Source organism: Nannospalax galili, unplaced genomic scaffold (genome assembly GCF_000622305.1).
Source record: "Nannospalax galili isolate Female #2095 unplaced genomic scaffold, S.galili_v1.0 scaffold85, whole genome shotgun sequence".
Taxonomy (NCBI): Eukaryota; Metazoa; Chordata; class Mammalia; order Rodentia; family Spalacidae; genus Nannospalax; species Nannospalax galili.
In genome coordinates, this window is record NW_008358866.1 from 9,191,935 (window position 1) to 9,216,423 (window position 24,489).

A 24,489-nucleotide genomic window follows, 5' to 3' on the forward strand; every position below is an offset into this window, starting at 1 on the left:
ATGTCTGTGTGCATATGCTCACCCATGAGCAAAGCCCATGTTAAGAAGTCTAGTCAATTAGTCCAGCCATGATACTAGACTGAGAAACATTTCTCTCCAAGATCTTTATCATTATTGTGGAGTGCTTGTTCTTTGAATTTCTTGCCTTGTTTTTGGGATCACCTTATTATGCAACATCTGCTCTGAATTTCAAATGTGATAAACAGAGTATGAGTGTTGGTGGCAGATGGCTAATGACCAGCAGTGACAGGGTATTCAAGCCTGCCTTGTTTTCTGAGAAGTGATATTTTCATGTTAATTTGTTCTGTGTCCTACAAAGATGAGACAAATCACCTGCTGTAATTCGGGCAAAGCACAGACCACCAGGAGTGGAGAGGGGCTATGATTTGATTCCTCTAGGAGAGGAAGAGGAAGGTTTGGGAGACTTTATTTGCTGTACCAGGGACCAGTCACTTTGCATTATGTCAAATGGAGAAGGATGAATCAGCCCTGGGCATCCCATCCAGACATCAGAGCTACTGTTTACTGCAAGCAGATATTAGTCATGAAAACAGATATTTCCCAGAAGCAGAAACAGGTGCTATTAAGAGTGTGTGTCAGTTTCTGAAGTCTGGGTTTTATAAAATAAACCTAATGGTACATTTTATCTCTTACTGAAAATATTAAAACTATCGGAAATCTCTAAGAAACATTCAATTGAAGATAAAATAAAATGTAATCTACTGAGAAAATTACTCAAACAGACATAGAAACTTGGAGCTCTCTCTAGCTCTATAGAATTCATTTATCATAAGGATACATGAACATAATTTTGATCCTATGACTCAGTCATCAAAAGAGGCCATATGGTCTTGAGCTCAGGGAGCCCTGTCTTACTGAGAGGCTACTGATGTGTGTGACCTTTCACTGCCTCAAACTCATGAAATTACATTGTCCATTTCATCAAATCTATCACATGCACAGAAGGTCCAAGAAGTAATATTTGGTAAGCTTTCAAAGAGTTTCTAAGTTGAGAAGCTGGGTCAAATCCTAGGAAACATCATTGTACAGGCAAGGGTAAGTACCCGATAAAACAGTTCCGTAAAAGAGGGCACTGTGTTTTGACATTTAGGTTGTGTGCTTGAGGCTTTACTGGTTAAGCCATCTCTCTAGCCTATTGCATTCTGAAGGCATGGACTGGAGAATGTTTTACATAGGAGTCTCTCTCTCTTCTTACACATTCTGCCATACAGCCCTTTTACTGCAGAACTGCTACAAATGACTACAGAATATGGTGAATGAATCTATTTAATACTTCTTTCTGACCCTTTGCCATACACTGGCATATAAAGCATATAGGTAAAAGAGTAAAGATAGAACTAAGCTCCACCATTAAATAAACTAAAAGACAATATTCTGAATTAGAAAGAGGAAAGCAAGTCACATTAATGATAACCCCATAAGGTCACATTAGAATATTTGTTGGATTCACAGTAAAGCAGTCAGCAGGCTCTTCTGTACAAATATCATTATTAACCAAGAATAGATGGACCTCACCTTAATAGATGAATCTTAAAAAAAGATGAAAGAACATGACAAAATTTCAAGATTAAGTATGAATATGATGTATGCATTACTTTTTTACTTAGAACATTTTTCTTACAATTTTTTATTTTAAAAATGTTGCAGGAGGCTGAAGAGAGGGCTCAACGGTTAAGAGCACTGGCTGCTCTTGCAGAAGATCTGGGTTCAGTTTCCATTACCCACATGGCAGCTAACAACTATCTGCAACTCCAGTTCCAGGGGATCCGACACCCTCTCTGGCCTCCACAGGTATTGCATGCACAGTTGCACTTATATACATGAAGGCAATCCACTCACACTTAAATAAAATTTTCAAAAATGTTGCAAAGAACTGCCTCTTGTTGTTTTTTTATTTATAACAGAGTTAACACTTTATTTTTTTATGCTTTGAAGAATTATTATTTTTTAAATCATTTTTAAAAACTTTTAGTTACATGATTAGAAGAAGCATTTCACTACAGCTTTAATATATTCAGTAACACACTCCAGAGCAAGAGTACATCTCTTTCACAAGTGGCTGCAAGTTTCTAGGTTCACAGTTGAGTTAATACAGTTATACAATATTGAATTCAGTATAAGCTCTGTAAGACATAAAATTGAATGAGTTTTTTAACCTTTAAAAAAGATCTCCATTTCATTTTAGAATATATTGTTCCTTGCATAAAGACTCACTGTTTTTGCTACTAACACTCAGATGTTGGCTCATGCATCTCTAATCTGTATGTATCTGATTATTACTAGTTATAATTGGTTGCACTTGGATCCTTGGTGCTTGTTTATGTCTATAAAGTCATCGGGTGAGCCCAATCTTATCTAAAGGAATATTGACAACTGATTGCTGCTAGATGAGGAACAGCTGACACTCCTAAAACAAAGACCTCTAGATAGGCTGACTAGGTTCACCAGAAGGGCAGGTAGTGGGGAATGGCTGGGGATGCCGACAACACAGCAGACAGTAGCAGGGATATCAGAGTATAAGGGCTCTAGTGGGGGGAGGGAGGCTATGGGAGGGTGCCATCTGGGAAGTGGGTGTACAGCTGAATAAGATGGTTTGGGAGATTCTGTGTGATACACACACACACACACACACACACACACACACAAACACACACAAAATCAACAAATTTTTAAAAATGTATTATATTTGAGGAGGAAGCATGGAAATTTACGTCATGCTAATTAGTAGAGGTGATAAACATTACCACTGAAATCTTGCTGTTTTTCATTCTTACGCTTTGTTCAGTTCAGGCAAATTCCTGTAAGGAACTTTATCAAAGTCTGACAGGGGGACCATGCACCTAATGACAGAGCATTCTCCACTAGCTCACCCAAATATCAACTTTGAAAACTACATCTAAAAGTTTCAGATGTGGCTTTATGATTCTTTTATTTTCTTAAAACAAATGTTAAACATCTCAAAAACTGCTGTGGTGAGGTATTTCTAAGTCCATCACGGCCTATTTTCTAACAAACATGTTGATAAAATGAGAAACAAAAAGATTTTTACCCCTTATAGACAATATGGAACATTCTAGCTTTATCCAAGCCATGCCCATCTAATAAAACTGATGTCCCAAATAAGCATTAGGATATTGTGAATACCAGTGGCCCATGAACAGGTAAATAGTGCCACAAAAACACAGAGGAAGACAGCTGGTAACAGAAAAATTTCTTAGCCTAAATGATCTTACACAGGTCTAACCTTGTTTTTATATATGTTTTATGTTAAAATACTTTACAAATTACAATTATTTTGACAACATATGTTCCAATACATGTAAAATGTCAGTACAATAAGTATGACTTGGATCCTCTGTAAAGAGGATCAAGTTTAGAAAGCAATTGCATTTGTAAGCAATTGGTTCATTTGTTTGTACTTGAAAACATTCCCAAACAACTGAAATAATTCCAATGTGTGCCATATGCGTTTGTGAGAATTTCTCTCCTCTTTTTTAAAAAAATATTTTATTTATTATTTTTATTTTATGTGCATGAGTGTATTGCCTGCATGTCTGTGAGTGCACCCGTGTCATGCAATGCCACAGAGGTCAGAAGAGGGCTTCGGATACCCTTGGAACTGGAGTTAAGGACGGTCTGTAGCTGCCATGTGGGTGCTGGGAACTGAACCCGGGTCTTCTGCAAGAGCAGTCAGTGCTCTTAACCCCCGAGCCATCTCTCCAGCCCCTAGAGTGTCTTTCTTTTTTTATGTGCATTTTATCTTTTCTTTGGCATTCAAAGGTCCCTGAGAATAAGCCCATATCTAATTTAATTGTGTCTGCAAAATGCTGCCACAGGTCCTTCACAAAAATAGTATATATTTGAACAAATATTTGTATAGGTATATTCAGAAAAACTCTTATCCCACAAAGCATTCTATATAAAGAATCCATTTTTGTGTTCTAAGTAAGTTGTTCAACATAAAAATACTCAGTGCATCAAGGTGAGACTTCTCATAAACACACCTGTACAACAAAATATTTCTATTCTCTGGCTGTATGCTTGAAAACTTTAAACAACGGAATGCAACTAACCTGTAATCCAAATCTTAAAAACAAATCAATCACTGACACAAAAGATACAAGTGCTTATTAAAAAATTTAAATACGAACTTACAGCAATGGTGACAGCATGCACAAGGCTCACGCAAACTCAAATCAGACAAAAATCCAGCACAGAATTGGGGAAATGGGTAAGAAGGCCAACCTTAGCTGAGGAACTACTGGCTCTGATCACTGCTGGGTGAAGGAGAGTTGGTCTTCTTTAAGGGAGTGACAATACATAGGCTGACCAGGCTCTAGTGGATGAACTCATACTGAAGGGGATCTGGGGATACAAACTTGACCTGATAAGACCTTAATATATATGACAGAATGCATGAAATCTGGGGGTGAAAGGGTATGAGGGGCTTCAGATAGGGGAAGGTTTTAAATGTGATTAAGATGTATTACAGGAAATGCACAAAAATTCTATAAAATATATGTTGAAAAAAATAAACAAAAATAAATAAAAATAAATTTGAGTTGGACCTGGTGACACATTTTAGTCCTAGCACTTGGGAGGCAGAGGCAAGCAGATGTCTGTGAGATGGAGACCAGCTTGGTCTACATAGCAAGTTCCAGGCCATCTAGGTCTACAGAGAAATGCTGTCTCGAAAAACCATAATAAATAAATAAATAGGCAAATAAAATAAAAATTAAGGATAAAAATGGAAGTTCTAGTTAGTCTTTAAAGTTAACAAAATGTTTGACTACACATACAAATTAATTTCATTTGATCACAGTTATATGTTATTTTGAAAAAAAATATACTGTTCCACACACATGCCATTATTAACCTAAAAAAAACCAAAACAACAAAAACCAGAAGGCCTGGTCTCCACCCCTACTCCTACCAGGTAATCTAGTCTCTGTAGGATAAGTGATGTACTAACCCCAATGGCTGTAGAAATTAAACAGCTCTCAGGAGAATCTCCCATTAAATACAGAATGAAGTGGTATTCCCTTTCCCTGAAGACATGAAACACTCACAAAACCTTTTAACAAATCACTTTGTTCAAAAACTTCTGGTCAGCACCCCAATCCTGGTTCAACCACTCCCCAGATCCTTGAGTGACCATGTCACCCCCTGCTTCTCTTCCTATCCTGCTTGACCCTCCACATTCATTTTCAAGTATCTCCCAAGTCGTCCATTTCTACTTCCTCTCATCTAGCTTTGCTCTAGTGCAGCACTCTGGCTTACCAATCATTTTAACTGTACAGATTACAAACAACTCCACTCAACAGCCTCTAATATCCAAGAACATTTTACGTGAAGCTCAAAAAACCACTATGGAGATGGCAATGAGGACTATAAACTTATGGTTGCTTTGTTCTGCTATTAAAAAAATACCTTGAAATAAATGATATGAAAAGCAGGTCAGAAAAGGCCAACGATCATTTTATATTTAGGGTATTGGTTGAAATAATGATATCTGAAGGAAGTCTGGCAAAGTGTCATATTTACTGAGCTCCTCAATGTACAGGTTACTGCATATGGCAGTCAGTATAGTAAATGAATGAATGCATAAGCAGATAAGTCATCACAAAGGCAGGAAACACAGCAAGACAGTGGATGTGTAGAGCAATGCTACAAGGCAAATGAGATGACATTCAGTTTTAAGAGTCGATCAAAGATGTCTGGGGTGGGCTTTGAAATCACCCTAGAGAGTTACTGGTGGAGGGGAGCAAAAGAAACTACATGAGAAGGAGGGCCACTGAGGTGGGAAGCTGGAACACATCAAGAATTGTGATGACTTCAGTATGGTCAGACAACAGTGAGTAAAAGGACCAGGTGCTGTTCTGCATGCTCAACACATAGGGTTTCTGGATAAATTCAGAAAGGAAAAAAATGGAATCACAGAAATGAAACAGAATGCCAGAGGAAAGGAGGGTGCAGAGTAGAGGAACAAGAGCAGAAACCCTACACTGAGAACACTCGCATGTCTTTCAAATTGCTGTGTTTCATATTCTTTAACGAAAGCAAGGTGGGAGAAAACAGACTCTGTATTAGCCAAAAACCAAATGAATAACCATTTATTGTGTTGTACTGCAAGTGTATCAGTGTCTGGGGATATCATCTACCTATCATCAGAAAGCATTTCTTACTCTGGTGAGACATGCACAAGTTTAACAGATAAACTGGGAAATTAAGTTAGGCAGAATAACAGGCAAGATCAACACAACTTTTTAAGTAGCTTTCCCCATTAGACCTAAAGGAAGAAAGAACTTGCAGTCAATACACTGCATCTAGTTTGCTGACCTGAAGAGCAGAAAACCTGTCTTAATCATTCCTGTGTTTGGCACACTACATGCCATTTAGACTTTTGATAGATTCAATGAGTGGGAAAAGTCAGAGAAAGAAGGGACAAATAACAAATCATTCTGATTTGCATAACATGTGCCCCAATCAGTATATAATTATAATGCATTATGTGCTCTTGAGCGACATTTCAAATTATGTCCCTCAGAGACCATGAACCACCAGGAAAAGACTGAGTTATATCTACTATACTACACTTTCTAAGATTGGAGCCAGTTGATATACAAATAAGCAGTTTTAAGTAATTTTAATAGGCATTAAAACTAAACGGTTATTTTACTTCACTCTAAAATTAAACTGGACTACATCCTAATCAGGAAGATTTCATTCAGTCAATAGACTAGGAGTATATTCCATTCTTTGAACATTTTACTTAGTTGACATTTAAAACCATATATTAAGTTCCAAAAGCTCTAATTCTGGCAATTTTCACAATAAAAGTGCTCAACTGTGGACAGCCTAACCAAGCAGAAAGACGACTCTTGGTACCTTTATGGTTTCTGTGGGCACTCCAGGCTCTGGAACTTTATCCAAGTAAGTGGTCAAGTCTTGATCAACATGCTCAAACACTAGTGTAAGTTTAGTTTCTCTGTCTGTTCGTGACACTGTGCATACATCAAACAACCTAGAAGGGAAAAGAAAGAGACTGAGTAGGTGACAATAAGCAAAGCGGTAACCTGTATGTTTCAGAGCTATCCTTCAATTTTACCTAATGGAAGTGTGGGGAAAGCACTCCTTGATCACAGGTAATGGTGCCTAATGGGAGCAGATATTTCAGTATCAATATGAAAGCTTTTTCAGCAAGACCATCCATAGCAGTGATGACAAACCAAGATGACTGGAGAGCAAAGACATCTGCTTACATGTGCTTACATCTGTCTTAACTAATGAAGTCCTTAGGTAGAGCCTGTTCATGGAAATAGTTCAAAACTTGGAAGCCAAGCAAATATACTTCTTCTTAGCGCACAGTGTGAGAATTATGAGAGGCAAATTAAGCATTCTTTGGGGATACTGGATTCTGCAATGTAGAGTTTGCTAGAATGCAGTGTCACAACCTGCAAAGTACAACAAGTATAAAGGAATATGGAACGACTTATTTCTAAGACAGGCTTTCATTCTGGTGAGTCAAATTATTGCCCTAGAAAAGGTATAAATTGTAAATGTCACATAAAATCAATATTGCAAAAATGTTTAATTTTTAAATTTTAAAATTAAAATTTTTAATACTTTTTTCATTTTAACTGAAAGAAAATAATTGCATGTATTTGTAGGGCACCATGCAATGTTTTAATATACTGCTGAACTATTATAATAATTCAACTATATTAATGCATTTCATGTTTCAAAACTGCTGAAAATATTAATTTCAAATGTTTTTAGAAATTATCAAAAATAATATGATGAATCTGCCAAATAACTTGATTAAATCATACTGCAATGCAAATACCATAAAATATAAAATGGGAGGGGGGCAGAATGCACTGTAAACTAATAAAAACACAGATGAACAAGTATTACAAAGAAGGCCTTCTGGAGTCAAAAGAACCTTCAAGCCCAAGGACAAAATGTCCTTTAGTTAAGACATTATCTCATACAAGAGAGTCTCATCAAGAAGAATTAGGCAAAAAAATCCATAAATAAGCTGTAAGTAGATTTCTTGAGAAGAATATAATAGATATAATCATAAGAAACTAATAAAATGCCATTTGCGTTATTTTTCATTAAAAAACTGAAAAGACTTTTTAAAGAAATTGTGTGTGTTCACAGCCCCCTCCTTGTATATGACTTTTGTTAAATTTTCAATGCCTAGCTGGTTTACTATGCCAGTCTACTATTTCTAGGATATATGGACTTCAAATTTATTCCTGCTTTCTGAATCTAAGCTAAATGTTAACAGAATCTACAGGACACTTTAATAATCCAAATCTGTTGAGACAAACAAAACACATACCCCTTCCCAGCCAGACCCAAGCTACTGTTCAGTCATGAGTATTGTTAAGTATATTAAATTCATCAAAATCAACTATTTTTCTCAAGCTAATACCGATTTTTATATTTCAGTATCTACTTTAAGTTTATTATTTTCCCAGTGTGATTTAGTCTCCAATGCATTCTGATGAAGCAAAAATTCCTAATAGTAAATTTGTTAACAATAATGCCATAAATCATGTCAATCCCATACTATGAAAGGCATGATTGCTATAATGCATAGTTTAACATTTTTGAAGTTTATCAAAATAGCTCTTTGAGAGCTGGGGGTGATAGCACATGCTTTTAATAATCCCAGTCCTTGGGAGGAAGAGGCAGGAGGATGTCTGTGAGTTCCAGGCCATCTGGGCTTAGGGAGATCCTGTCTCAAGCAAACAAACAAAAAAATCTCTTTGAACTTGATAATTAGATGTAACTACCATTTGTCCATAGGCTCCTTGGAGTCACCTTATAACTATGAAACCCATATCTTTCAACTGTTTCAACTACTTCTTATTCTTCTTTCCTCCTGAAGGAAAGAAAAGAGTTCTAAAATCACCAAGCTTGTTTATATCTGAGAGTTCTATTTTTCCAAAAACCAAAAAAAAACCAAAAAACAAACAAACAATGAATCAAAAATGCCATGTACTGAAATCAAATACAAACACTAAAACTGGGTCATTACATATCCATTGCAGTTGGGCTTCTCAAACATTTCTCTAAAAATGTTTTCCATTAAAACTAATATATTTCCTTAATGAAAAATGCATTGCTCATCACTGACTTGAGTTAATGACTTTGTAACAATTCCAGTTCTTACTGCCTTTATGGTGTGTGTGTATGTGTGTGTGTGTGTGTGTGTGTGTGTGTGTGTACTATTAATTTTCAGAAGAAAAAAAAAACTTGATGGGGACATAATACTGTTGAACCAAAAGGCCACCTGTTCCACAAACCGTTGTCTTAGAAATTTCCTAACAGTCCTGGCAGCACGCGACGTTGCTTCATCTCACTGAAACTGTTTCCAAGTACTGTGTGTATGACACAATTCACGAAGAACATCTAACCCACCCAAGCTGCTCTGTTACATAATACCTCACTCTTCAAAATATTAAGATTTGCTGATGCCACCAGAGGTAACTAGGCTCCACATTCAATGCTTAAAGGATGCTTAATATATGCAGAGGTGAACTTGGTAAAGACACTGCTAATTGGCTTAAATGATAAATCTTGGAGAAAAGAAAATTATTGTATTTGGCAATTTTTAAAAAAAGTGGTATGAATTATAAAGAGATCTGTGACAGTGTACACAGTAAAAATATTATTATATGAACTTTGATGTATGAACTTTAATGCATGAACTCACATATTCTGAGCTACCAAAAATTTAGTGTTAGGTAGAAGTTGCTTATTCAGGTTCAAGGAGATAATCCTTTTCTCCCCTTCTCAATGTGTGTGTGTGTGTGTGTGTGTGTGTGTGTGTAAAATTGCATTTTTGTGCATTTCATATAATATGTCTTAATCATATTTAGAACCCCTCTATCTGCATCATTTCCATTTGCCCCCGCCCCCAGCAGATTTCATGCACTCTGTCATGCATATGGTATCAAATCAAGTTTGTGTCTCCAGATGACCCTTCATGTGAGTTCATCCACTGGAGCCTGGTCAGACTATCTAGCATCACTCCCTTAAAGAAGATCAACTCTCCCTCACCCAGTAATGATCAACTGGCAATAGTTTCTCAGCTGAGGTTGGGGCTTCTTGCCCATTTCCCCACTTCTATGCTGGATTTTTGTCTGGTTTGAGTTTGCACGGGTCTTGTGCATGCTGTCTCTGTTGCTGCAGGTTCATATGATCAAGTTCACAGAAACCTGGAAAACTTTGTCTCCTTGTAGTCATCCACCACCCCTGGCTCTTACAGTTTTTCCACTCCCTCTTCTGCAATGGTCCTTGAGCCCTAGGTGGGTGAGGTTTAATATGGGAGTCCTATCCAGGGACATGCACTCTGCAGTCTCTTATTTTCTACACTTTGTCAATTGTGGCTTTCTGTAATTTCTTTAATTACCTTCTGTTTCCTGAGAAAAGCTTCACTGGTGAGAGTTGAAAGATGCATTAGTGTTCTCTCTACCCCCTGGTTCTACTTGTTCCCTGAGTCTTAGGTGTAGAGGTTCCACTGCAGATGTGTCACTTAGGGCTGGGCATCTATGGACAAAACTTATTCTCTGTGTTTGATCAGTTGTGGAACTCTGTAATAGTCTCCATATCTTGCAAAAAGAAGCTTCTCTGATGAACTGGTGATGTGTATACTTGTCACGGTAGTTTGAAGGTCTCAGGCAGCTTTTTCTTTTTTAAGGCAGGGTCTCACGATGCAACCCTGGCTGGCCTGGAATTCAGAGATCCACCTGCCTCTGCCTCCTAGGTGCTGGGATTAAAGGCCTGCAGCACCATGGCTGGTCAAGGAGATGTTATTTTTAAGTTTTAGGTGTTATTACTAATTGAGAAAGTGCAGGATATCACATTCTCCTTAGAAATTTACAATTCAAATCAAGGAAATAGTATTTGTGGTAAGACTCCCCCCTTTGAGACATTAGTGCTGGCCATTAGCTGCACTGGGATGCACTACTTCAATAAAGACAGAGAAATACTGCTCTTCATTAAAATGTGAAATTGTGTCTGTTTAGTAAACATTATTATACTAAAAGTTAATAGTTACACTAATTACATTGGATATAAAATATATTTTGAGCCAGCAGCTGTATATATTAATCTTAGAAATTCTAGAGCATAATATTCATAATGCCTTTTAATCTATGGCTCCCTTTACTCCACTTTATTTACTACTCTACTTTAGTCATTTTGACAGGCAAAGCACAATAGATATTTTAATACAGAAAGTAAGTTCCACAAAAAGTAACTGAGCTAAAGGATTGAGGTCCCTGGTACTGGCTGAAGGTTAGCAACCTGTAATAGATTTATAGAAATCACTGGGGAATGTGGCCAGGTTGCCTATAACCCCTAAATTTGCAAAACAAAGGAGTCAGACAGGTATGAATGACCATTTGAAACATAAACACTAGAAAATAACTTCCACTATATGATTCTGTGTGTTGACCAACATTTTACAATTTTCTAAAAATATTTAGTAAACCAACAAAAATTCCATTTCAGTGATTACATGACTACAGTTCCACAGAAAAAATGAAATCACACTTTACTGCAAATAAAAACTTAGATGACCTTCAGAGGAAAATTACCATTCAATATTTATCATAAACCCACACAATGTGATTCAAGTGAATGTCTATTCAAAGAGTGGAAATGAGGGGCTGAATAGATGGTTCTGTGGTTTAAAGTGTTTACTGCTCTTGTAGAGAACCCAGGTTCAGTTCCTAGCACCCACGTGGCAACTCACAGCTGCCCACAACTCCAGTTCCAGGGGACCTAATACGCCCTCTTCTGTCCTCCATGGGCTCTTGCACACACATAGTCATACAGGCACACACATACACAAAAAGAAAAAACAGGTACATAAATCTTCAAAGATATATAGAAAGATATGTAGAGTGGCTCTCCACATTTACCTTACCAAGGCTATGTACTCAGTTTAGTGGGGGAAAACAATATAAAAGGGCAGATAGGCCATTATCATATTATGATGAAGTCATCTAAGCCTTAGCACTCCCATCCGGCCAATTCTTTCTTTCTCTACATCCTGACCATCCAGCTGCAGGCAGAGAACAAACTCTGCAGTCCAGCACAGCTCTCAGCTTTCCAGCTGTACCAGTGATGTAATTATCTCATAATAAAGTATCTCCCTGAATTAACTCTGCATCCTACCCATTGTAATTTTTAATGACTACTTCCTGTTTGTGTTCTCAATTTAACTTGCTGTTTGGAATCTATTGCATAGGCAAGCTGTCTTCATCTAATGGGTGGGATTACATCCAATAGGTTTGGGATTTCCAAAGCTTACAATTTACAAATGTCTTCCAAACAACATACTTTGCAAACACAAACTCTGCCTTTCTATTGTGGTTATAATAAAAGGGAAATCTGTATTATTTGCCATGATTATACCATGACCTGAAAAGGAAGTTCTATGAAGACTTTTTTTCCTGTCAGAATATCCCCTCCTACCCCCCACACTCTTGACTGGATGTCAAATAGTTGTAGAGCTAAGAGATGTCTGGCACAGCTGCCTAAGGGCCACAACAAAATTTTATTTGAACTAGAGCCAATATTTGGAACTGAGAAGTTATTTTCCCTGTATCTAATCTCTTCGAGAGTCATGAAGTACATTTTGTGGGTACAGCTTGGGCACCAAATTATTGTTCACACATCACACTAGTCCCACACCACTGTGTACTGGCCAGGCTGTTCCTTTTGCTTGTGAAACAGAGGCTGCGTACGCACTGATTCTCCAGCAACATGAAATGTCAGAGCTCCAGAAGTGTTTACCACCAATGAGCAAGCTGTTAAAAGGTAGTCACTATTGTGCAGCTTCCCCCAAACATATCCCTACCCATGCAGGGGCTGTGTCCACTTTAGAGTTTACAACAGATACAAGGGAGGGGTGACATATGAGCAACCTTGTACAAATACACCGATGACTGATTCAGGGGTGGACGGAAGCCTGAGAATCAGTCCCAAGAATTCTGTGAGAACTGAGAGAGTAAAGTTCTCTTTACACTAGGATCACCAAACTGGCAAGGCACAAGCCTGCCACCACTGCTGGCTGTCTTTGTCACCACTTTAGTCCCCCTACCATAGAAGGCAACCAACAGAGAAAACAACAGGCAACAGATTCCAAAGGACTTTGTTTAAGCATCTGAAGCCCCTTGTGCCTGATCTATTCCCTGATTTATAAAAAGTTACCTGAGCCAGTGAGATCACATTTTTGGTTTTGAATTTGAGGTGGGATTTTTATTACTTGCAACCAAAAGTAGTTATAAGATAGCTTTAAATATTTTGAAATGACTAAATGACTTCAAAACAATATCTGACCTCAAATGCATCCTATACAGTTAACAAAATGAATTAAGTTCAAGCACATAAGTAGCACTGGCGTCCTCTAAGTCACAACTTCTTAAACTGTGAGTCAGAACCGCACTTGAGGCTGGTTAACTGGATATTGGGGTAGTCAAAAATTTAATAGTAAAAGGTTTCTGAATACAGAGCAACCAAGCATTAATTTAAAAAATCAAACATAATGAACCTGAGGTGTTTCGGGCAGCCTGTGTTGCCACATGGCATACCCCCTTTGCATTGTGTGTGTCGTCAGGCTAAGCAACACCAGATTCAAGACTACTGTGTGTCAGGCCTTGCAGTTTTTACTGCATATAGAAAGTTGTCTGCTGTTGTAGAAACAGAGTGATTTCATTACAGAAACAAAGAAAGTATTTTCTTACCATTGTTCCTCAGTATGTAAGTATCAAGTCACTTTATCTTTGGGTTATGTTGTGTTAGAATATCTGACTTTAAAAACTGCTGCTTAATGCTGGGTGTGGTGGGGCACACCTTGTAGTCCCAGCACTTGGAAGGCAGAAGCAGGCGGATCTCTGTGAGTTCAAGGCCAGCCTGGTCTACACAGTGAGTTTCAGGACAGCTGGGGATAAAGGAAGACCCTGTCTCAACAAGGCAAAAAAAAAACAAAAACACACAAATAAAGCTGGGTGTTCTGGGGACAGGTGGGGAAAAAAGGAGCCCCTGTCCAAAAAAAAAAAAAAAAAATTTTTATTTTAAATCAGTTCTGAGGAGCTTAAAAAAAAATTGTTAAATGAATTTTGGCTTGGGATTAAGATAGAACCTCTAACAATTTTGAGATGGCCCTACCTAAAAATACTTGTCATTTTTCACTATTTATTCGAAGGGATATTCTTAGCAACCATCTCATTAAAATGCAAATTTGCTTTCATGTTGAATAAATAGTAAACATATATATCTTAGAGAACTGATTTAAAATAAAAATAGTTGTGATTTACTATCAATGTTTACTTTGCACATCTATTTTATAAACCCATATACCTGGCGTTGTATGAAAATTTCTTGAGCAGAAAGGGATCAGAAGTGGAGACATTTAAGAAGCCCTACTCTAAATGACTATACTAGACTTCTGACAGCCTGGGGCACTACTAGTCACTGTTGACAATTCCTCCATTAGCTTGTCTCCAGGGCAGAAGCACCCCACAGCAGCAGAACAGATGAATTCCTTTCTTCTGAAGAGCCTTGATACTTTCAGAATTCCTAATTGATGGACCAAGGAGGAGTGCTTGCTTAGCATGCTCAAAGCTCTATGTTTGGTCTGTAGCACCAAGCCAATGCGGGCTGGTGGCACACACCTGTATAAACCAGCAGTCAGGAGGTGGAGGCAGGAGGATCAGAGGTTCAGGGCCATCTTCAACTACACACTAAGTTCAAGGCCAGTCAGGGATACAAGAGATCCCTGTTTCAAAAAAAGAATTCCCAATTGAGGTTCCTAATCTGACCAGAGACTTTTTATGGAGCCAAAGTAGAAAAAGCAAGACCAGACAGACAGACAAGTTCATCACTAACAGTACTGAGGAACCTAGGGGAGAAAAGGAAACAAGCAAAGTAGAAAGATTTAAAAATAATATAAAGATACAGAGTTAACTAATTTAAAGGTAGCATCCAAGGCTCAGAGGCATGTTCTCCTGAAACCCTCAATTTAAACCTCCTCTTCCCATTAGGTATTGCTGAAAAGCAAAAATGCACAAGGATATCAAACTAGCATAACTTTAAGGCAGAGAAATTCCTCATGTTGATCTAACAAGGGGATGCAAAGCCAACAGTCCTTTATGTCCGGTACTGTCTACTCCCATACCCTTGGAGTGCTCAGAAGCAAATGCCATAGCTCATCTCTTAGCTCATCTCTAGGGCTGTAGCAATCTACTTTCAGGTTCTATTTACATGCACCTGGCACCGTGGCTCTGTGAGTTAGTATCTTCTAACCCAAAAATGTTTCACAGATGAATCAGGAATCCCCTAAACTGGGCAAGTTTACAAGATGTGACTTGCACTACAGTAAATATTGAAAATAAAGCAAACAGTAAAATTTCTGTGTATGGAAACATTCCTGAACATGACCAGCAACAAAACTGGCATGCTACCAGACAGTGTGCAAATAAGCTGTCTAGGATGGCTTAGTGGGACATGGGATGCTGGGATGCCTGTACCCTGCTGTTCTCACATTCAAAATGAACTCAAGAAATGGATACGGAATAACAGAATTCAGGCTTGTTCCACCGTCCCACAGCAAGTACCAGCAGCCTTCTTCCATTATCAAACATAATTCTTCAAATCTGATCTTAATCAAAAGGAGAAAGCCTGAAGTTGCAGTCTCACTCAGTTAAGCTAACTGCACATTATTTTATGGGAAAAAAGGAAAATGTTACTTTAGAGCTGAAACAAGAAAACTCATAAAAAACACACTTTTTTGGTCTTATATTGAAGACAATGGCAACAGGACCAAACTACTTACTTGCTCAATGAGCTCTGAGTCCTTGTCTGGATCGCCACAAACATGAGAGAAAGACAAACACACACCTAAGTGAAGAGCTGGTGCTTTTGCTGAGTCCAGAGCTAACATGAAATTGTTTTAAAATTCAAAAGGGAGGATGGTCTGGAGTCATGGCTCAGTGGTTAAAAGCACTGACTGCTCTTGCAGAGGACCTGGGTTCAGTTCCCCCCACCCATATAACAACCATCCCTAACTCCAGTTCCAGGGAATCTGACATTCTCTTCTTACCTCCATGTGTACTGCACAACACAGGTGCACTTACATACACACAGGCAATACACTCATAAAATAAAAATAATAAATAATTTTTTTGGCCTTTTCGAGACAGGGTCTCCCTGTAGCCCCAGCTGTCCTGGAACTCCCTACTCAGACCAGGCTGGCCTTGAACTCAGAGATCCGCCTGCCTCTGCCTCCCAAGTGCTGGGATTAAAGGCACGTACCACCATGCCTGACCTCAATAAATATTTTTTTCAAAATCAAAAAGGGGTGCTGGAGTGATGGCTCACTGGTTAAGAGTACTAGCTGTTCTTCCAAAGGACCTGGGTTCAGTTCCAAGCACCCATATGATGGCTAACACCCATCCTTAACTCCAGCTCCAGAGGATCCGACATCCTCTTCTGGCCTCTGGGAGCACTGTACACACAGGGTACACTTATATACATGCAGACAAAACAGTCAAGCATACTAAAAAATAAAAATAAATAAAATATTAAAAAAAGAAAATTCAGAAAGAATGTAAAGTCAACTGCCAACAGAAGAAACCTATCAATTGCAAAAATTACAGGCTATCTGGTTTAGATGTGAATAAAGACTAACTCACCAACCCAGCCACAACTGGGGAACAGCATTATCACCTTTTTACCTCTTGATGTCTCCAGGTAAATAAGATGAACTTTTTAGCTTATACGAGTCTCCTCATACAACAGTTAACGTCAACAACACTTTACAAAGATGTGCTGGTCAAAATAAAGGACGATACACAGTGAATGCTTAGGAGAACCCAAACCCCATGGCATCTGGGAAGAAGGGGAGACAGGAGTCCTAAGTCCCCCACCCTACCAGCTGCAAAGCAGAGGAGCAGATCCTAGAGATACCAGCAGGAAAGCAGGGCACTAAGAGTAAGCCAGACTTTGTAACTGATGTTAAAGGAAGAGAATCAGATCCTAATACTACAATGCCCAGTAGGTAACTGATTTGCTTGCCTTATATTTGTTGGTTCTTTCTACATATCTTGACTTTTAAAAATCCTTACAGCAACTCTATGAAATGGTACTTGCTTTAAGAGTTGTACCACCTTTCACAGTATCCAAAGCATGAAAACAACCCAAATAAATATCCAGTAACTGATGGAGAAATGAAATGTGGTATATCCATACATGGACTCTTATCTGATAATAAAAAGAAATGCGGACACAAGCTGTGCTGGACGAACTTTGAAAAGATTATGCTAAGGAAAGAATTCAGGGGGCTGGTGAGATGGCTTAGTGGTTAAGAGTGCTGGCTGTTCTTGCAGAGGACCCAGGTTCAGTTCCAAGCACCCACATGGTGGCTAACAACCCTCTGTAACTCCAGTTCCATGGGATTTGACACCCTCTTCTGACCTCCGAAGGCCTGCATGACATGAATGCACTTACACACATGCAGGCAATACACTCATACACATAAAATAAAAGATAATAAAATATTTTAAAAAGACTTCAGTAATAAAGATCGCAGGATTCCATTTATAGGAAATGTCCAGAAATAGGCAGATCCACAGAGTCAGAAAATAGACTAGTAACTGCCTAGAACTGGGAGTGTATGGGTTGGTAGAAGAACAGGGAACAAGTGCTAATTCACACTCAGTTTCTTTCTAGGGTAATGGACACATACTAAATTTAGATCATGGTGATAGTTGCCCAACTTGGTAAATGTACTAGAAAAATGAGTAAATTACATATACATACACAGGTGAATTTTAGGTATTCAAATGCTATCTTATTAAAGCTGTTTAAATACAGGCTGGGCAGACATAGTAGTGCATGCCTTTAATTCCAGCACTTGGGAGGCAGAGGTGGGCAGATCTCTGTGAGTTCAAGGCAGGCCAGCTGGGGCTACAGGGAGACCCTGTCTCAAAAAGACCAAAAAAAGAAAAAAAAAAGCTGTTTAAATACAACCAAGACAAACAACAACAACAGCAAAGAAAGTGTAGTTTGTTTAAGACAGAGGCACCCTCTCCTGCTCTGCCTGTATAACAGCACAGCATTGGGGCTACAGGAAATCAGAGACCAGCAATGCAGAGATCTCACTGTGGATGCCACCCTCCAATGTCACCAGTAAATTTACACACACATACACACACACACACACACACACACACACACACACACGGGGCTAGGAAAAAATGTTCAAAAAATTCACAGGAGAAATGAAAAAGCTAATCACTATCAATCCTTTATCCTCCTGTGCTCGTCCCTTGACTAGTTAGAAAAAAAGACACTCTGCAATTCACCAAACAGGGCTTGAAAAAGAGATTGAGTCCAAGAATAGAGGAGTTAAGTGATATTTTTAAAAGCAAAAAGTGAACAGCTTTGGCTTGAGTCAGATACAGTGCAGAACATTCTGGACAGCTTTCAACCTTTAGCTCTCTTTCCATTTCTGACCTGTAAAAGCCCTATTCTCCAGCATGGGCCTCTCTTGAGGAAAAACGAGGAAGCAGCCAAAACTAGGCAGACGTCTGTGGTGAGGACTGTCTGCATGGTCTTAGGAGAAAAATCAAGTTGTACCTACACCATAAGCCAAAAATCGTCCAGAATCACATCCTAACGAGGTGACTTCACATAGGCATTAATTTACTCAGGTAGTTACAACTAGGTTCTCATTCAGTGAAACAACTATTAAAGCTAGTTCCTTTTAAGAAATCACAAATGACCATTAAGTAGTAACTTTAAAAGAAATGAAAAAAAATCAAACAACAACAAAACAGTGAAATGGTATTTAAAGCCATTCAAAAAGGGCTTAAATTAACAATATTGTTTCTCTAATGACAAAAATCACATAGCATTTACAAGCAGTTTTGTAAAGGGGCCCCATCACTTTGGGAATGTACACTGACAATAATTTTTCTATACACACACACACACACACGATGTGCCTTTAATGATACAGACCTACATTTATTGGGCACGGAAAGGTATTCATAATATTATTAAAGGAAAATGCGGGTTTCAAAGACCTCATATAGTAAAATCCCATATATGTAAACAGAGCAGTACAAGATAAGTTAAGATGTTAGCCATTACTATCTTCAGGTGAGGAGATTATGAAATGTTTTTTTCTTGCTATTTGCCTAGCTAACTTTCTACAGTGAGAACCTAATAATTTTTAATAAGAAATCACTATTTTAAAACAGGCATTACAGGGACTAGAGTGATGGCTCAGCGGTTAAGAGCACTGACTGCTCTTGCAGAGGACCCAGGTTCAATTCCCAGCACCCACACGGCGGCTAACAACCATCTGTAACTCCAATTCCAGGGGAATCTGACACTCTCTTTTGACCTTTGTGGGCTTTGCATGACACAGGTATACTTAACACACATGTAAGTAAACACTCAGGCACATAAAAATAATAACAAAGTATTTTTTTAAAAATAGGAATTATGAAAGAATTTTTGTTAAAATTTTCTTCTATTTTTCATGTCATTGTCTTCAAGACTGAGTTTATTAGAAAATTCTAGTCATTAATCCTGAAAATGTAATTTTTAAAATTAATTTTAATGCAAATTCTTAATTTTGCTCTAGTAGAAAAAAATAATATGCATGTCATTACTTTGTCACTCAAACCATATAATACTCCTCCCAATGCGGAGCGACTATAAAAAAGAATATGCAAACAAGTTCAAAATTTAACAGAATTAGGGCTTGGGAGATAGTCGTCAGTAAAAATGCTTGTCTTGCAAGCACCCAGAACGCACGTTTAAAAAAAAAGCTGAGTGTGGGTCAATGAGATGACTCAGTGGGTAAAGGTGCTTGCTGCCACACCTGACAACCACAGTACCTGTGTTTGATCCCATGGACCCACACCGTGGAAGGAAAGAAATGACTCCCACAAGTTGTCTTCTCACCTGCACATGCGCATGCACATACAAACACACACACACACGATGTAATTATTATTTTTAAAGATTTTATTATGTGTGTATGTGAATGCAGGTGACCTCTAAGGACAGAAAAGGGTCTCAGATCACCTGGAGCTGGGGTTACAGGCAGTTGTGAACCATCCAACATGGGTCCTTGGAACTGAACTTAGGTCCTTTACAAAGGCAGCAAGCACTCAATCACTGAATCATTTCTCCAGCCCTAATAAATGTAATAACAACAACTATATAATAAAGGCTGAGTATGGTGGTGTATGCTTTTAAAACCTTTGCTGATGAGGCAGACATAGGAAGGTCCCTGGGGCTCAGTTGACTAGCCTAGCTTACTTGGTGAAAATACAGGACTCTGTATCCAAAGAAAAAGAAAAAAAAAAAAAAAAAAAAAAGGTGGACAGTGCCTGAAGAATGACACCTGAGATATCCCCTGATCTCCATAGGCAAGCACATATGTGCAGACACATTGCATCTGCACACACATGGACACAGACTGACAGACACAATACACAATTTAACAAAATTACCACAAAAGATAAACAGTGTATAAAGTCTTTAAAATAATATTCAGTAAACAAGCTAAATGAAATTCTATAGGGAAAAACTATGGACTTTTTAAAGTTGAGGAAGCTTTGGAGACTCCCTAGTTCTACAAAGTTGTTTTAAAGATGAGGAAACACAGGCAAAGAAAGTAGAATGGAAAAGCTATTGAATTACCCCTCCCACAGGAAGATACCCAAATAAAATTGGTTAAGATATGGTTCTTTAAAGGTCCTGACAAAATGACACTTGAAATCTTCTCTTTTAAAATTAGATCTACTCTAGCGAAACATTCAGGGATTACGATGTTAAGAACTAAGGCAAATTTTATAACTACTTAAGGCCATTAATAGAAAACTACATTAAAAAATTAGAGAACAGGGGCTGGAGAGATGGCTCAGCAGTTAAGAGCACTGACTGCTCTTGCAGAGGACCTGGGTTCCATCGATTCCCAGTACCCACATGGTGGCTACAAACCGTCCTTAACTCCAGTTCCAGGGGAATCTGAAGCCCTCTTCTGACCTCCGCAGCATTGCACGACATGGGTGCACTCGCATACATGCAGGCAATACGCTCGTACACACAAAATAAAAATAATAAAATATATTTTAAAAATTAGAAAACAGGCAGGTGTGATTCATGCCTTTAAACCTAGCACAGGCTGAGGCAAGCTGATCTCTGTGAGAGTGAGGCTACCATAGGGAGTTCAGGTCAGCTAGGGCTACAGGGGAACCCCGACTCAAAAACCAAAAAATACTAGAAAACAATACAGTAAGGTAAGTTATAAGAACTATTTCTTTCTACCAATAGCTTAACCATAAAGACCTGAAACTGGGTTGTTTAGTTTGAGCATAACAATGTGTAAAGAGTAAGGCATGACTTGCTCTACCCCTATGAGTTGATTTTATCTTTCAGTTTGGTCTTTGTTCTAGGAATATTTCAGACAACAAGGTAAATATTTCATAGTGTTAGCAGCAATGAAAAACTAAGAAATCTGTAAGTGTAACTCCAACTATATCTCTTCCAAGATAGATTTCTTTTTTAAAAATATTCTATTTATTATTTTTATATTGGATGTACGAGTATATTGTCTGCATATTTTTAAAGTGCACCCATGTCATGCAATGCCTGTGGAAGTCAGAAGAGGGCTTTGGATCCCCTGGAACTGGAGTTACGGACAGTTGTTAGCTGCCATCTGGGTGCTGAGAACTGAGCCTAGGTCCTCTGGAAGAGCAGCCAGTGCGCTTAACTGTTGAGCCATCTTTCCAGCCCCACAGGTAGATTTCTTTAAGAGAATGAAACACTTTCACTCTGGAGACCTATCAGGCAACTGAGTATTCCACATAAATGGGTATTTAGATACCTGATTCTTCCTTATCATAAGCTCCACACTTTGTGTGTGTGTGTGTGTGTGTGTGTGTGTGTGTGTGTGTGTGTGGCTGCAGCTTGAATTCAGGGCCTTGTGCACGCTAAGCGAGCACTCTACAACTGAGCTATGTCTGTAACCCATCTCAAAGTATTTTTAAGTTACTCATCTTAATGAGATTCTTGGTAACATGCATTGAAGAGTTCCTTGGGTTTTTAAGCATGGTATACTGATTGTGCTCTACTGTTTTCCTGCATTGAGGAGACTTCTGTACTCAGTGCAGTCAGTGAGTATTCTGTACTATACATCTGATTATAGCCCTGAATAAACTTAACAAGTGTTTACTAAGTATTTATTTTCCAAGCATTCTGTTGAGTGTGGGTACTAGAAATATCATAAGATTAAATTAATGATCTTAAATTATTCGGAGTCTAGCAGAAAGGCAGACATCAACTAGTCTGTAAATGCTGAGATACATGTTTTAAAATACTATACACACACACACACACACACACACACACACACACACGGCATTTTAAAAGAGATAAAAGGTGCACCCAACCTGACACGTAGTAAAGTGTTTGCAGAAAAAAATGACAATAGAATCTTCTTAAAGAGTATCAGGAATTACTGAAGCAAGTGTTAGAGAAAAGGCACTGGAAAGCAAGAGAAAGGAGACAAGTCCCAGTAGAGAAATCATCTATGCCACAAAAACCTTTATACTCTAGAAAATGGCTATCTACACTTTAATTTTCAAATAGCTGAGTCTTAAGGCATGGATAAGAGGGGACAGCAGGAAGACCAAAGAGGAGACTGTTGATGTTGCAGTACAGGGAAAATAAAGAGGGCCTGTCCTAGGGAACTGGCAGCAAGGAAAGAGGGGAGAGTACAGATTCCAGAAATATTCAGGAGGTTGACTTGGCAGGACTTGCTAAGTGTCTGAATGTGGCGGGGGTGGAGGGATGGGAAAGGAGGAGAAGCCAAGGATGACTCACAGGCTTTTGACTTTAGGGACTTGGTGCCACCCCATGAGATACAGCAATGTTCCCAGACCTTGGGTTTCAGGGAACTGTAAACTTTCCAAGAACTTTAGAACTCTGACAGAAAGCTGCCAACTAAAGGCATAAATATACCACACCATCTACTTCAACATCGTTTCAAGAAGAAAGTATATTTTAACACCCCAAATGTGAACTGATTTAGCTTTCAGAAAAGTTCACCACAGAGCTCTGATTTTTTTTTTAATTGCATCACAGATGATGGAAAATTGGTACCAGGCTTCAGACCAACACTGGAAAGCCCTGAAATAGAGATATAGGAGATGCTGGGTTCAGCAGTAAGAACATGTGTTGTAGGCAGAGTAGGTAATGTGTGTTCTCACTAATGCCTCAAACCTACAGGGACACCTATCCCATCTATGTTAAAGGCTATAGAAGGAAGTCCACAAGTTGTGAAGGTCCTGAAGATGAGACATTCTATTCTACCTAGTGGGGAAGTGGTTGGGGCTGAATCTCAGAGACAACTTAGAATTTGCCGGACAAACAAAGGAAGCCTGGCACCGTCCAAGCAGAGGGAACAGCACATCCAAAGGTGTGCAGGCATGCCAGAAAATTCACGTTAGGGGAATTGTGGACAGTTCGGCATAACTTGGTAATTATTCTGAAAAATGGCAAGAGAAGAGCTGGATAACGCACAGAAAAAAATTATAAAGAGTTTGGTAATTTAGGCTAAGAAGTCTAGAAATTATCTTGTGGGCACTGGGAAAGAACCAAAGGATTTTATAGTGGGTGCTGCAATGGGCAGATCTGTAGCCTGGAAATCCCACTCTGGTTGCATGATGGAGGCTGGATTATGGGGAGTAAAACTGGAACTGAGGAAAACAAGAAAAAACTAAGAAAGAGCAACAGAGAGCCCAATGCACCGAACAAATACTTTACTCTATCCCTGCTTACTTTCAGCTTACTTTCCCCTGCTGTTTCCAGAGAATAGTTACACTTGACACATTCTTTTCTTTTCACTTTTATTTGGTGAGCTTTTAAAATTTCATACATTTCCCACTTGAATCCAGACACCCTCTCCCATCCATGCCTCCCCCACCCCCCTAGTGAACCCTACGCACTCTGCCATACACACTGAGTCCTATTCATTCAGGTGTTTGTACCCAAATGTCCTTCAGTGTAAATGTGTCCACTGGAGTCTAGTAGCCCATCTAGTGGTCATATGTAAGCCATATTCTCCCTCACCTAGCAGCAATCCACCTCAAACAGTTCTCAATCTAGTGCTGGCCTACCACCTATTTCTCAACCCTTTTGGGCCCTTTTTTAATTAACTGAGCTGACATGAGTCCCAAGTTTGACGCCACTCCTTGGCATACACCTGAAGGACTCATCGTACCATAGAGATGCCTGTGCATCCATGCTTGTTGCTGTTCTCTTCACAATAGCTAAGAAATGGAAACAATAAATGTGCTTCAACTGATGAATGGTTAATGAAAATGTGGTACATCTACTCAGTGGAGTTCTACTCAGCAG

At 38.7% G+C, this 24,489-nt stretch overlaps 1 protein-coding gene across 2 annotated transcripts in view; it reads right to left on the minus strand.

The window, feature by feature from the left end:
* Nucleotides 1-24,489, minus strand: part of Cdk6 (cyclin dependent kinase 6) — a 223,534-nt gene that overhangs the window by 159,867 nt on the left and 39,178 nt on the right. For both annotated transcript variants that reach the window (XM_008822547.3, XM_029558314.1), the window contains exon 3: nt 6,910-7,045. In XM_008822547.3, the coding sequence (XP_008820769.1) occupies nt 6,910-7,045 (136 nt within the window). The remainder of the gene's footprint in view (nt 1-6,909; nt 7,046-24,489) is intronic.